The 16,331-nt window shown below is 40.3% G+C and overlaps 1 protein-coding gene across 1 annotated transcript in view; it reads right to left on the bottom strand.

The window, feature by feature from the left end:
- LOC138970779 (arrestin domain-containing protein 1-like) overlaps nt 1-16,331 on the bottom strand; it is a 41,920-nt gene that overhangs the window by 23,514 nt on the left and 2,075 nt on the right. The window contains exons 2-7 of the mRNA XM_070343309.1: nt 16,083-16,331; nt 14,534-14,760; nt 13,415-13,544; nt 10,949-11,091; nt 9,709-9,813; nt 8,564-8,672 (exon numbers count right to left, since the gene is read on the bottom strand). The exon at nt 16,083-16,331 is cut by the window's right edge and continues 6 nt beyond it. Coding sequence (XP_070199410.1) covers nt 8,564-8,672; nt 9,709-9,813; nt 10,949-11,091; nt 13,415-13,544; nt 14,534-14,760; nt 16,083-16,329 — 961 coding nt within the window. The 5' untranslated portion in view covers nt 16,330-16,331. The remainder of the gene's footprint in view (nt 1-8,563; nt 8,673-9,708; nt 9,814-10,948; nt 11,092-13,414; nt 13,545-14,533; nt 14,761-16,082) is intronic.

Here is a 16,331-nt window from a genome sequence, read left to right as displayed (position 1 = left end):
CGATGCGATGCGGTGCGGTGCGATGCGATGCGATGCGATGCGATGCGATGCGATGCGATGCGATACGGTACGAAACGATACGATACGATACAATACGATACGATACAATGCAATACAATATAATACAAAGCAGTACAATGGAATACAATGCACACTGCACACGGCACAATAAACACTGCACAATACAATACAATACAATACAATACAATACAATACAATACAGTACAGTACAAGGTGCTGAAACACTCCCTGATTTTCAGACGTTGTTTTTGTAATGAATAGTACAGTACATCTCCGCAAGCGCTTCATTCAACACATTTGTTTTTAAGGTACATACGTACTGTCTAATTCTATTTGCTGCCAGGCTTGCACCCACACAAACACACACACACACACACTGCACACACACACACACACAAACACACACACACACACACACACACACACACAAACACACACACACACACACACACACACACACACATGCCTGCCATGAAACTTGAACGCAAAAATAGCACCATTTTAATTTACAAGCGTGTAATGTTCTGCGAAGTGAAAACAATCTTGAAATTAAATATGTATGTTTTTCTGCGTTCATGGGCTGAAAAATCCCACGTACACTCCTGTTTTTGCACGAGTGAGATTTTACGTGTATGACCGTTTTTATCTCGCGGTTAGGCAGCCATACGCCACTTTCGGGGGAGAATGTAATTTAAAAGCAACTCTTTCCTCGTTTACACCAGCACAGGTTTATCCAAACTTTTACATGGGGTACGAATATCCTGTCAGTTTGGACACATACCAAGAATCCTCAACTTGGACACTGGCATTATTGCTATCATTTTTAAGATAGTACACCTTAGGCGCCACTTTGGAAAGTTTTCTGGCGATTTGGACCTTACAAAATTCAAGGGACATTCGCTGTACTGTAATTTAGAAACACCTGCAATGATTTGCTCAAAACTATTCCGTAACTATGCCAAATAATTAAATGAATTTTAATCAGCGAGCGGTTTGCTGCGCCCAGCTCACCTGTGTCATCTTATTTTATTTAGTCCTCATAGATACCCATTCGTCAAAGCAGATTAAGATCGTTGGTTTGAGGAAGTCAAACCTACAGTCTAGCTTACGCGTGCAAATGCCGTACGTTACAGGTCTAAAAAGCTTCGCATTACAAAATCAAACACACTATCCGTTGAGAGACCGTTTTCTTGTTACACACTATCACTTTAAGTAATTAAAAACAAAACTTGACTAAATATAAAAAGAAATAAGCTGTGTATAAAAGATTTTATTTAACGCACTGCGCAGCTAAGGGGCTTACTCCTTTTTAGCTTGATGATAAAAACGTCGACAGAAAGCCGGGCGAGAGAGGTCGTGTGCACTACCTTTCTTGTATAGAATATAGTCAATGTTTGTAAAGATGATCTTCCGGTTGCGCGCTCGGGTCGAGCGGCTGTGTTTGTCTTCGCGCTCCAGATTTTCTTGCATTTTCTGGCTTTCTCTATGGATATATATGTGGATATCGTTTTCTGAAGTGGTATTACATTCGCAGGAACGATTGTGGTGTGCTTTCAGTGCAACAAAGTGAGTGAACCTCTTTACTTTTCTCGCCTTTCTATTTACCTGTTGTGTGTTAGTGTGCGAGTGAACTGTCATCATGGCCGCCATGGCTGACGCGAACGGTGCAGACAATGAAGGCGGTGACAGTGTCGCACGTGCTCCACCCGTTTTCATTCTTGTCAAACACTTGCCTCCCGACACAGCTGGCGCTTACACGGTCCACGAGTTATGTGCAGCAGCCGAGGTGCAGTGTGGATACGCCTCGATCATTGGGGCACAACGTATAGGAGGGCTGTGGAGGATTTACCCCAAGACCCAAGACTCGCGCAACAAACTCCTCACACGGGGGATCGAAATTCGCGGGCATCTTCTCACATTGTGTGACAAAAACCCGTTTCTACTCCGGGCAAACGGACAAGAAGTTCAAACTACGAGGTTAACAGTCGGGAATGTTCCGATCTCGGTAGCAAACAGCGACATAGAGAGTAAAATAGTAGACATGGGCTGCAAACTACAGTCAAAGCTGATGATGGAGAGGGATAGAGACGATCGAGGAGGGCTTACGCGATGGTTGACAGGCCGGAGATTTGTTTACATCGAGATTCCCCCCTCCCCCCTTCCCTCCAAGGCCTCCATTGGTGGATTCACTGCCTCGTTTTTCCACCGGGAGCAGAAATCAGCGCCTGAACGTTCCAAGTGTACTAACTGTCTGTCATTTGGTCATGCTGCTTTCACCTGCACCCAAGAGGTGTGTCGATCATGTCACAACTTGGGCCACAAGGTTGGCGACCCCCTCTGTCCCCTTCCCCGGGACCCCCCGCCGGCTCATTCCCCTTCTTCCTTCAACCCTCCCTCGTCTGCTCCCCCTCCTCCCCCTCCCCCTCCCCCTCCCCCCCATTCTGCTGCTGTGCTGGGGACACAGAACGCTGGTACGTCTGTGCCCACCTGGCCTCTGTTCAGTAACACCATGCCCCACCTGTTACCCCCTCTACACCCCCCTCCACCCCGGCCAGACGCGCAAGGAACTCACTTAAACAATCATTTCTTTCACAAGTCAGATCACGCTCATGTCCCCCAAACAAGCGTCAGCTTCCCTCACCAGAGACAGACATGGAATCGTCCAAGTCCGCCCGCGTTGAGACAGGAGGGGAATCCCCTCCTCTGAGTGGGGCGACACGGATCACACGTGAGACCGAGAACGAGACGACCGACACGGACAACCAAGCAGTGAGCACGACTGAGGAGACTGAGACCTGACTTTGTCTCATCCTTGGTTACTTGCGGTTAACGGACTGGCCTGCCCCACGGACTTACGAGTACTCACACCGATTTTACCATATATGTAACTTTTGATTGATTAATATGAATTAATATGGATACTATCAAAATATGTTCTGTTAACATACACGGATTGAGAAATGCGATAAAAAGAAAAACGTTTTTCAATAACAAAAAGAAAGAAAAAACAGATATAATATGCGTACAAGAGTCTTATATTACTGACGACGTTAAGGAACTATGGGAAAAAGAATGGGGAGGGAAGATGTTTTATTCCACTGTCTCCAACCACAGTATGGGTCAGCTAGTTTTAGTGAATAAGAACTTTCAACATGATGTAAAATGTGTGTTTAAAACAGACCGAATGCTAGGTGTAGAAATTCAGATAGATGATAAGAAACTGAATGTAATCAATGTGTATTCCCCAACAATAGTGAATGAGAAAGAACCTTTTCTTAAAAAATTAAGTACCCACATTGAAACGATTGAAACAGATGACGTTATTGTATGTGGAGATTTCAATTGTGTTCTGTCAAATTCACTTGATGTAATTTGTGGTGATGATCATGCACAGAAAGCTATAGACAATTTTAAACGTTTTTTGAGTGACTGTCAGCTGGATGATATGTGGAGACTCTTTAACCCAGATTGCAAAGAATTTACGTGGAGTCGCAAGAACCCATTTATAGCAAGAAGACTTGATTACATTTTAGCCTCTAGTGGAGTGGTCGACCACGCCAGCGATTGTATTATACAGTCAGTGGCTCATTCAGATCACCGACAGGTCATCTTGACCTACAAAGTAACGCACGTGTTGCGTGGTCCATCATACTGGAAGTTTAATGATAGCCTACTGCACGATAAAGCATTATAGTTGACAACATCAATATATTTCTTAAAAAATATGAAGAAGAATCAAGTAATGAAGATGCACAAATAAGATGGGATATATGTAAAATAAAAATAAGAGAGATGTGTATATCGTATTCTAGAGAAAAGAAAACTCTCAGTATAAACAAACACACCCTTTTACAACAGCAGTTAAATGAAACGGACAGACTTTTGGCTCTGGACCCCAGTAACGCCAGACTGGTGACTAAGCGAGAGCACATCAAGCAGGAGCTAGAACTATTTACAATACAAGAAGCTAAAGGGGCACAAATTAGATCTAGGATAAAATTCATTGAGGAGGGTGAGAAAAACACGCGTTATTTCCTAAACCTAGAGAAAGCTCACGCAAAAAATAAGATACTAGATAGAATAGAAATAACAGAGAATGAATTTATCACAAGTCAGTCTGAAATATTAAAGGAACAAACCCGCTTCTTTACTAACAGATACACTAAAAACACCAATTTTAATAACTTTCTTGGGGACGAATTTTTAAAAAACACTGACATCCCAAAATTATCAGAGGAGCAAAAGGGCAGTATTGATCAAGAAATTACAGAAAAAGAACTCCTTATTGCACTTAAGGGAATGCGAAGTAATTCTGCTCCAGGATTGGATGGAATAACAACCAATTTCATAAAGTTCTTTTGGAGTAATATAAACAAAATGTTATTATCCTCTTTTTGGTCAGCCTTTGAAAAAGGGGAACTATCTGTATCCCAGAAGCGAGCAGCAATCACACTGATACACAAAGGAAAGGGGTTGAAACGAGAGCACCTAAATAACTGGCGTCCTATATCTGTAACGAACACCGACTATAAACTATTAGCGAAATGCCTTGCAAACAGATTAAATCAAGTCGTCAATTACTTAATAAGTGAAGATCAAGTTGGGTTTTTAAAAAAAAGAAATTCCAGTACTGTTATTAGAATGATTGATGACGTCATTGAATATATGAATAACAGTAATCAACCAGGTATTTTAATGGCGCTGGACTACAGAGCTGCTTTTGACACGATATCTAAAGAATATATGCTCTGGGCGTTCCAAAAGTTCGGATTTGGTAAACATTTTATTAGGTGGGTCGATACTCTAACAAAAAATACAGAGAGTAGTATTAATTACATGGGATGGATCTCGAGTCCATTCCCATGTGATGCTGGAATAAGACAAGGATGTCCATTTTCGCCATTAGCCTTTGTTCTGGCCCTCGAAGTGTTAGCAATCAAAATCCGTGCAGATCAAAATGTTACAGGGATTAAACTGCCAAGGAATTCTGATAGACATGGTGAAATTCTTAAACTACTTATGTATGCTGACGACATTAGTTTCTTCCTACAAGATGAGAAAGACCTAAGAAACGTGTTACATCTTATAACTCAGTTTTCAAAATTTTCAGGGTTAGCAATGAATGATCAAAAGACAGAAGCAATGTGGCTTGGTATAAATAAATGTTCTGCTGACCGACCATGTAATATTATTTGGAAAAAACAAATCAAAATCTTAGGAATTCATTTCAACAACTCTGTCCCAGCCTCCAACATAGAAGAAAACTGGGAACCTAAACTACATAAAGTAAATTCATTAATAGCAACATGGTCGAAAAGAAACCTAAGTATAATGGGGAAAATTTGTATAGTCAAAACATTAATGTTGTCACAGTTTACTTACGCACTGCAATCTCTATGTGCCACAGAAAACTTCCTCAATAAGCTAAATTCATCTCTATTCCGATTTATCTGGAAGAAAAAATATTCAAACAAAAGAGCTTATGAAAAAGTTAATAGAAAAGTAATGTGCCAAGAGACAAATCTTGGAGGTCTGAAAATGATTAATGTCAAAGATGTACAAACATCATTTCTAATTTCATGGATTATGAGGCTGCTGGACGGAAGTAACGCAAAGTGGCAACAGATTCCATTAGCATCATTTTTAAATCTGGGCGAACGCTTATGCTGTCTGCGCTCAAATGTGAGTGCAGAAAATTTTAAAGGACTAGGTGCCATAAAGCAATATTTCTGGAAACAAGCTTTTATCACCTGGCTAAACAATAAACACAAGATCAAAGAAATAAGCAGTAATGAACAGCAGATAAGTGTACGCAATCAAACCTTATGGAATAATACAAATATAAGGTACAGGAAGCAAACACTATACATGAATGACTGGATAAAGGCTAAAATATGCGATGTTAAAGATGTTTTTAACGATAACGACATGTACTCTTTTGAGGAAATATGTGAACGAACTGGATATAAACAGTCTCGCCTATTTGAATATAATGCAATACAGACTGCCATTAAAGCTCTATTATTGCGTGATACGGGTCAGGCCCGTTTTGATCATATGCCATTTATACAATTATCTCCACGCCAAATCCGCCTAAAGATGTTAAATTATGAGATAAAGGAGCCAAGCTCAGCTGGATTTTGGTCGAACAAATTAAATATTACATTAGAAGATAAACACTGGAAATTAGCTAACGAATGCTCGACAGAAACCCGTCTTCGTCTATTGCATTGGAAAATTTTACACAATATATATCCCACCAATATTTTGCTACATAAGATGGGAATTCGTCAAACAAATCTCTGTCAGTATTGTAACGAAACCGACTTCATCGAGCACTTTTTTTGGCAGTGTAGAGCAGTGCAACCCATATGGCAGGAATGTCAAGGGTACATATTTAAATATACAGGCAAAGATATAAAGTTAAGCTGCGAAGAGGCTCTTTTTGGGTATTTCACACGTGATATCCCCAGAGAGAAAACCTTCATAATTAATCACCTTATATTGATATCGAAAATGTGCGTAAGCCAGTTTAAGTACGGAAATCCAAAAACTAACATGAAGATCTTATTTCAGAACCAAGCTCGACTTCGAAATCTCTAGTAAAATTGAACTGTGTATAAGAATATAGATAACTAGTAGTATTGTGCTGTTAATGTAAAGTTATTTATATATGCGCTGTATGATGCTGTGCTGAAAACTAGTACTGTAATTGGATTAATTAACTTGTTATGTATTGTCCCGCTGAAAATGTATTATATAACAGAATTATGGGAACAACAACAACACACACACACACACACGCACACACACATATGCACATACACGCAAACATTAGTTAAATTGTTGTTGAATTAAAAAGTAATTTAATGGAAATGTAACCTGTAATGTAAAAGAAAACTAAATTAAAATTTCCTTGAAAAAAAAAAAAAGGACCAATGAAGAAGGATATGCTCACCGCCCAAAAAGAAAGAAAGAAAAAAAAAAAAAAAAAAAAGACGAAAGAGGCAAAAAAGATGGGTTGAAGCAGCCTTGCATGCAACTGAGGTCAAAAAAAAAAAAAAAAAAAAAAAAAAATATTTGTAAAGATGTTAGTCAAGCAGTATGTGAGAAATGTTAAGTCCTTTGTACTGGAAACTTGCATTATCCCAGTTAGGTCATATATTGTACTACGTTGCAAGCCCCTGGAGCAATTTTTTTATTAGTGCTTTTGTGACAGGAAACAATTAACAAGTGGCTCTATCCCATCCCCCCCCCCCCTAACCCCCCGCCCCCCCCCCCCCTTTCCCCGTCGCGATATAACCTTGAACGGTTGAAAACGACGTTAAACACCAAATAAAGAAAGAAAGAAGAAACTACCTTTCAAACCGGTCAGTAATTCTAAGTGTTTTATATCAGGTCATTAACCTCGATATTTTTTTCGATTTTTCCCTCTTTTTTATGTTTGGTTTGCTGCTGTTTTTCATTTGTTTTGCTTTACTTTTGTTGATTGTTATCCAGAAGAGGCCTCCGCTGACGAAAAATTGACTTTTGTTTTGAGCTGTCTTTATCTTGGAGAGAAAAGATGTATTTATTTTTGACATTGTTTTTCTCGCCAGCGGTCAGTTACATTGTTTGCCAAACACATACTCAGAACGAAAACAGAATCTCCTACCACGCCATTTGTTTTGTAGTTTTAAACTGATCTTTGTATCTAGTCTCTTTTTACATTTAGTCACGTTATGACTAAATGTTTTAACATAGACTGGGAATCGAGACGAGGGTGGTAGTGGTGTGTGTGTGTGTATGGGGGGGTGTTGTGCGTGGGATTGAGTGTGTTATATTTAACCTGCGCACGGCAGTGTTTCCAACTGCATTTGGGAAGTGTGTTTTTTTCAGATCTCTAACACACGACAAGGTTCAATACGATTAGCTGCGCGTATTCTTGAATGACAGTATTTTGATAGTATGTGTGCTTGTGCCGTGTCTTTTTCTCAAAAACAGAGACTGTTAAATCCCTATGACAGCCGCAAGCATTTAGTTAAAAAATTTAATAAAACAAAAAAGTCATAACAAAAAAAGTATAACAATTACACTTAAACTGAGAAAAAAAACTTGAAGGGCGACATGTAGATGTTGTTTCCCTTGTCAGAGAATTTGTTTTCTTTCTTCTGATAGCAAAATACGACCTGATACGTATTGTGGCAGTCATCTCGAGTATCTTCGTCTTTTCGTTACCGAGTAATCAGAAGACATATTTTGTCGTCGTCCTGTAATTTTGGCGTAACGCGATTCTTGACTGTTTTGAAGTATTTTTGTGTTTTAGACTAAGTAATTCATTCTCCGTGAGAAATATTCTTTAAAATACGATGGACAACACATGGTTTTTTTTTTATTTTTTTTTTTTTATCTTTCTATCCATACCAGGTACATACATATATAAACACTATTTCATAATAAAAATTATCAGTTTAGGCCGTCTGCTTAAAAGCTGTCTAAAATGAGTTAAGCCTACGCCAAAATTCCATGACGACGTCGATTTTCTGTTTTACTGAAAACTCACTTTGACCGGCTCTCCGGGGTGGGGGGACACGCTTGCCTCGTGGTACGGTGCCAATAGCGATGGGAAGAACAGCCTGCAGGTTCAAACCCCAAGGCACTTGTATCGTCACCTGTCATTGGACACAGCATTTTAGGTTTTTTTCACTTGTATCGTCATCTGTCATTGGACACAGCATTTTAGTTTTCTTCACTTGTATCGTCATCTGTCATTGGATACAGCATTTTAGTTTTCTTCACTTGTATCGTCATTGGTCATTGGATACAGCATTTTAGTTTTCTTCACTTGTATCGTCATCTGTCATTGGATACAGCATTTTAGTTTTCTTCACTTGTATCGTCATCTGTCATTGGATACAGCATTTTAGTTTTCTTCACTTGTATCGTCACCTGTCATTGGACACAACATTTTAGTTTTCTTCACTTGTATCGTCACCTGTCATTGGACACAGCATTTTAGTTTTCTTCACTTGTATCGTCATCTGTCATTGGACACAGCATTTTAGTTTTCTTCACTTGTATCGTCACCTGTCATTGGACACAGCATTTTAGTTTTCTTCACTTGTATAGTCACCTGTCATTGGATACAGCATTTTAGTTTTCTTCACTTGTATCGTCGCCTGTCATTGGATACACTGAGCATTTTAGTTTTCTTCACTTGTATCGTCACCTGTCATTGGATACATCATTTTAGTTTTCTTCACTTGTGCAGTCACCTGTCATTGGACACAGCATTTTAGTTTTCTTCACTTGTATCGTCGCCTGTCATTGGACACAGCATTTTAGTTTTCTTCACTTGTATCGTCGCCTGTCATTGGACACAGCATTTTAGTTTTCTTCACTTGTATCGTCGCCTGTCATTGGACACAACATTTTAGTTTTCTTCACTTGTATTGTCACCTGTCATTGGACACAGCATTTTAGTTTTCTTCACTTGTATCGTCACCTGTCATTGGACACAACATTTTAGTTTTCTTCACTTGTATCGTCGCCTGTCATTGGACACAACATTTTAGTTTTCTTCACTTGTATCGTCACCTGTCATTGGACACAGCATTTTAGTTTTCTTCACTTGTATCGTCACCTAGATTTGTGAAGCAAAGCTTGAGGTAAGTTAAAGAAGAAACCTAAAGTTCTCAGCAAAACTACCTGAACACTGTATGTACAGGAAATGATGTGACAGGTGCGTTTACGTGTGGAGGGCGGGACAGCTGGTATGGGCAGCATGAGATCGGTCAGCGTCAGCGTTGTGCCCTGAAACAAAACATACATCAAGCCAGTAAAGTATGTTGCTACAAACACTTGAACCAGACATAAGATTTTTTTCTCTAAATTTACGTTTTGCCTGAAACGTTCCAGCCTCGGCGGAAGGGTTTCTGGTTGATCAACAACGAGCACTCAAAAGCAGGTTAAAACAAATATTTGATAACTCACAATAAAAACAATGGAGGATGAAAGTTGCTTGTTCATGTCAATGCTTGTTATTCTCTCAGGTGCCAGGAGATTGGTTCCGCGTAACTCTCACTGACTGCATTGCACCTGTCGGACGCATTTATAGTGCTGGGTATATGTATGCACAACAGCTACTCTCATTATCAGTAATTTCCGTAGAAATAAATATTACAGAATACCATGTCTGTTGAACGCTTGTTATAAAAATGCAATTCCTACTGTTTCCCCATAAAAAAAAAACATGAGAAATTATTGCAGAGCCGAACATGCAGATGTTATTTGTTTTCGATGTCCTTTACTTGTAATTGAATGTAATTCATAAACTGCTTCAACCTCAATTAATAATTATGTAATGCCGGCCCCATCATAGTTTGCTTGTGTGTTTGTTTTAAAGAGATAATTAAACGTAAAGTGATTTGGATCTGTACATGTAAGCCAGCAAGATCTGACAACCAACTTTAGCCAACGGCAATTAAGTTCCCATAGATGACACCCCAAAATTACAAATAATTAAACATAGAATAATGCGTGAAAGCAAGTATGACCTTAACCTCACATTAGCCAACGGCAGTTCAGTTCCCACTGAGGACACGCCCAATTAATAAATAATTAAATATACAAGTTTGCGTACAAGCAAGTATGACATGACACTCATCTTGGCCAAAGGCAATTAAATTTCCATGGATGACATGCCAAAATAGCAAATAATTAAACATACACATTTGGGTACTTGAAGCAAGTAAGATTTGAAACTTACTTAAGCCAACGGCACTTCGGTTTCCATAGATTACATGCCCAATTGACAAATAGTTTAACATACACTAATGCGTACAATCATCTCAGCGTAGTAACACCTCCTGTCCCAAATAGTCACAAGAACTGGGGACAAAAATATACAATTAGCGCAGGGTACAAGCGAGTACGACCTGACACCCACCTTAGCCAATGGCAGTTCAGTTTCCATAGACGACATGCCCAGATTGGTGGACTTGCTTTCGTCATTGGCCGTGAAAACCACGCGCTGGACCAAGGTGGCCAACACTTTGCCCATGTCTTTGCTGCTCTCGTTTTTGGCTTCCACTGAAACCAGACACACACTTGTATGGTTAATTATGGCTCTGGCTCAAGTTCACGCTAGGCAAAGTTTAAAACCAGCTATATATATGGTTAATACCATTTCTCGAAGTTTTCCGGAGTACTGCGGAATATACGAGATGCGCATGCGCAGTCTAGCCATAACGTGTATGTCGCTAGGCAAAGTTTAAAACCATTTGTTTACGGTAGGCAAAGTTTAAAACCATTTGTGCGTGGTTATAATTATGGCTCAGACTCTGGTCTTGCTAGGAAAAGTAAAGTTTGAAACTAAACACACAGATGTATAGTTAAGTATGTCTCATGCACTGGTCTTACAAGGCAAAGTTTGAAACCAGACATATGTTTTATGGTAAATTAATGTTCAGGCTACAGTCTTCCCAGGCAAGACAAAGTTTGAAACCAGACACAAACTTGTGTGGTTAATTATGTCTCAGACTACAGTTTTGGCAAGACCAATGTAACATTCAGTAGAATTTCATCAGCTTTCCTTTTTACATGTAGTCAAGTTTTGACTAAATGTTTTAACATAGAGGGAGAATCGAGACGAGGGTCGTGGTGTATGTGTGTGTGTGCGTGTGTGTGTGTGTGTGTGTGTGTGTGTGTGTGTAGAGCGATTCAGACTAAACTACTGGACCGATCTTTATGAAATTTGACATGAGAGTTCCTGGGAATGATATCCCCGGATTTTTTTTTCTTTTTTTCGATAAATGTCTTTGATGACGTCATATCCGGCTTTTTGTAAAAGTTGAGGCGGCACTGTCACACCCTCATTTTTCAATCAAATTGATTGAAATTTTGGCCAAGCAATCTTCGACGAAGGCCGGGGTTTGGTGGCTTAAAAACTAATGAGTGAGTTTGGTCATTAAAAGTCGGAAACTTGTAATTAAAATTATTTTTTTATTAAACGATCCAAATACAATTTCATCTTATTCTTCGTCATTTTCCGATTCCAAAAGCATATAAATATGTTATATTTGGATTAAAAACAAGCTCTGAAAATTAAAAATATAAAAATTATGATCAAAATTAAATTTCCGAAATCGATTTAAAAACACTTTCATCTTATTCCTTGTCGGTTCCTGATTCCAAAAACATATAGATATGATATGTTTGGATTAAAAACACGCTCAGAAAGTTCAAACGAAGAGAGGTACAGAAAAGCGTGCTATGCAGCACAGCGAAACCACTACAGCGCTGAACAGGCTCGTCAGTTTCACTCCGTTTTGCACAAGCGGCGGACTACGGTCATTGTGAAAAAATGCAGTGCGTTCAGTTTCATTCTGTGAGTTCGACTGAGCTTGACTAAATGTTGTATTTTCGCCTTACGCGACTTGTTTTTACATTTAGTCAAAACTTGACTAAATTATAAACAAACAAGTCGCGTAAGGCGAAATTACTACATTTAGTCAAGCTGTGGAACTCACAGAATGAAACTGAACGTAGTCCGCCGCTAGTGCAAAAGGCAGTGAAAGTGACGAGCCTGTTTGGCGCGGTAGCGGTTGCGCTGTGCTTCATAGCACGCTTTACTGTACCTCTCTTCGTTTGAACTTTCTGAGCGTGTATCCAAAGATATCATATCTATATGTTTATGGAATCAGGAACCGACAAGGAATAAGATGAAACGATTTAAAACGATTTTGGAAATTTAATTGTTATCATAATTTTTTTATTTTTTTATTTTCAGAGGTTGTTTTTAATCCGAATATAACATATTTATATGTTTTTGGAATCTGAACATGATGAAGAATAAAATAAAAGTAATTTTGGATCGTTTTATAAAAAAATAATTTTAATTACAATTTTCAGATTTTTAATGACCAAAGTCATTAATTAATTTGTAAGCCTCAATGCTGAAATGCAATACCGAAGTCCGGCCTTCGTCGAAGATTGCTGGGCCAAAATTTCAATCAATTTGATTAAAAATTGAGGGTGTGACAGTGCCGTCTCAACTTTTACAAAAAGCCGGATATGACGTCATAAAAGACATTTATCGAAAAAATGAAAAAAACGTCTGGGGATATCATACCCAGGAACTCTCATGTAAAATTTCATAAAGATCGGTCCAGTAGTTTACTCTGAATCGCTCTACACACACACACGCACACACACACACACACATGCATGCACACACACACACACACACACACACACACACACACACACACACACACACATACACCACGACCCTCGTCTCGATTCCCCCCTCTATGTTAAAACATTTAGTCAAAACTTGACTAAATGTAAAAAGAAACATTGAGGTGCTTCAAGTGTTTTGCTGATCTCATGACACACAAAAGTAGAAGCTAACCTGTCAAAGCCACGCTTTCCCCTGGGCAGTAGCCAAAGCGGTCAGTCTTGGCGGATAAGATCAAGTTGCCTGCGTTTCCCAGTCCCAACGCTTTGGATACCGTCTTTGTCACCGTCTTAGACATTGGATTCTGAAATACAAGGGGGGAAAATTTAAAGTTATAAACAGGCTTGTTCATGTCCAAAGCGCTGCGCACAGTGAATTTTTGTAAACACACCTTATTAACAGCTTCGTTCAGATCCAGAGCGCTGAGCACGGTGAAGGCTCGGAACCACTTGTTGTTGATGGAGGGAAAGGGTTTGCAGGGATATGACTATGACAACTAGCTTTACATAGCCTTCACGTTATAAACAGCTTTGTTCATATTCAGAGCGCTGAGCACGGTGAAGGCTCGGAACCACTTGTTGTTGATGGAGATAAAGGGTTTGCAGGGATATGACTATGACAACTAGCTTTACATAGCCTTCACGTTATAAACAGCTTTGTTCATATTCAGAGCGCTGAGCACGGTGAAGGCTCGGAACCACTTGTTGTTGATGGCGGGAAAGGGTTTTTAGGGATATGACTATGACAACTAGCTTTACATAGCCTTCACGTTATAAACAGCTTTGTTCATATTCAGAGCGCTGAGCACGGTGAAGGCTCGGAACCACTTGTTGTTGATGGCGGGAAAGGGTTTTTAGGGATATGACTATGACAACTAGCTTTACATACCTAGCCTTCACGTTATAAACAGCTTTGTTCATATTCAGAGCGCTGAGCACGGTGAAGGCTCGGAACCACTTGTTGTTGATGGCGGGAAAGGGTTTTTAGGGATATGACTATGACAACTAGCTTTACATAGCCTTCACGTTATAAACAGCTTTGTTCATATTCAGAGCGCTGAGCACGGTGAAGGCTCGGAACCACTTGTTGTTGATGGAGGGAAAGTGTTTTTAGGGATATGACTATGACAACTAGCTTTTCATAGCCTTCACGTTATAAACAGCTTTGTTCATATTCAGAGCGCTGAGCACGGTGAAGACTCGGAACCACTTGTTGTTGATGGAGATAAAGGGTTTGCAGGGATATGACTATGACAAGTCGCCCTACATAGCCTTCATATATAAGTGAACACACCTTATAAACAGCTTCGTTCAGATCCAGAGCGCTGAGCACGGTGAAGGCTCGGAACCACTTGTTGTTGATGGAGGGAAAGGGTTTGTCCACTTCCACTTTGAGGAACCAACGGATGGCGCCGTACTCGCCTTCAAACGAAGACGGCAACCTCTCGGCGGGCAGGCGGAAGGCGAAGTTCCATTTGTGTTGCCCTACTGTCAGCGTGTGGTTAGGCCCGTCCACGTTGGCTGGAAATGCACGTGATATTGATAACATGTATCTGAGGACGAGTTTAAGGCGGTCCTTGATTCAGCCCGAAGTCGACTTCGCGAAGTCTTTTTACCAAAAACCCGCAGCTACGGCGAAGTACTTTGTACCCTACTTCGCTGCGCAAGTTTTGACATGCGAAGCTACGCCGTAGCTCTGTGACGAAGTTGTTCTGTTTGACAAAAGAGTGCGAAGCGATGGACGAATTCTCGTTCCGAAAGCTTCGCGAAGTCAAAGAGAATGCACTCTGCTCTTCCGAGTGTGATTTCTACATCGACTTCGTCCAATTAAGGACAGGCTTTAAGCGGTTAATGTCAGAAAGTTAATCGCACAGTCTTTCCCTTGAAAACAAGTTCCGCTCACTGCATGTCTCAGGCCTGGCACGACTTTTACATGAGAAAAGACCACCCCTTCCTATCTACTCGTTCGCAGTATACCAAAATTGAACAACCTTGGTGCTCTCTGTGGGAATTATTTGATGAATTAATTTATTAAAAGCCACCAGTAACTTCCACAGAAGTTAACTCATCAACACATTCCAGTGCACAGCAGACAGTCAGGTGTTGATTGTTGGTAGGTGTCCAAGCGGAGGGATGGTCTTATTCTATGTAAAAGCTGGGCCAGATCTGAGACGGTCAGGATCACTTTTTTTCACGAGTCGGGGTAAGTCTTAAAGTTTGTGATAGTTTTTTTTTTCACTGGTGCAAACGTCTGTGTCTTTATGAGTGGATGGTTGTTTTGTAAACTTGACACTTTCTGGCGAAAGCATGTTCGAAAGGTGCTTCAGGGAAAGTGATGCACGTTTACTAAAACTAGACACTGCCGCATGGAGAAAGAACACATATAAAACAGGAAGCTAAAGAATGAGCGTGAGTTACCATTTTATGAGTGAAGAGCACTCACACATATACACACACCCACACACACGCACACACACACACGCACACACACACAGAAACACACACACACAAGCACACAAGCACACACACACACACACACACACACACACACACACACACACACACACACACACTGTACAACAACAAATTATGGTATTAGATCAAATACTAACGTGGAGTGCACATCTCTCTTTCCGAAGAATGTGATGATAAAATGTATCTGATGATGAAATTAAGCGGTTACGGTTAAATAGATGAGAACATGAGTGGACGTGGGAGCTTGAGCCCATAAACGAAGAAGAAGGAGAAGAAATAGGTTAGAAAGTTAAATTTGCGATACTTTGCTGTCCCACCTTTCACATGTTACAAAATATTAAAAAGCCGCATGCATGGTGCACACGTACCTTTCTTTCCGAAGACTGTGAGGACCTGAGCGAGGTACTTCTCCTGCCCGACCTGGTCAGTGTTCCAGTCCCTGGTGAACTCCTTGGACCACTTGGTCAGGGCCTCGCCATAGCAGTACACCCTCACGCCCTTGACCGTCACGGGTTCAAGGACGTCCAGCTGCATGACCCCGCTGACCAGATCCCCCTCGCGGTACACCACTTTCTTCTCCCGGAAGATGATCGCGCATAACTTGAACTTTCCCATTG

The sequence above is a fragment of the Littorina saxatilis genome, linkage group LG1, assembly GCF_037325665.1.
Source record: "Littorina saxatilis isolate snail1 linkage group LG1, US_GU_Lsax_2.0, whole genome shotgun sequence".
Classification (NCBI taxonomy): Eukaryota; Metazoa; Mollusca; class Gastropoda; order Littorinimorpha; family Littorinidae; genus Littorina; species Littorina saxatilis.
Note: the sequence above shows the minus strand (reverse complement) of the source record. Positions and strands in the feature narration are given on the sequence as shown.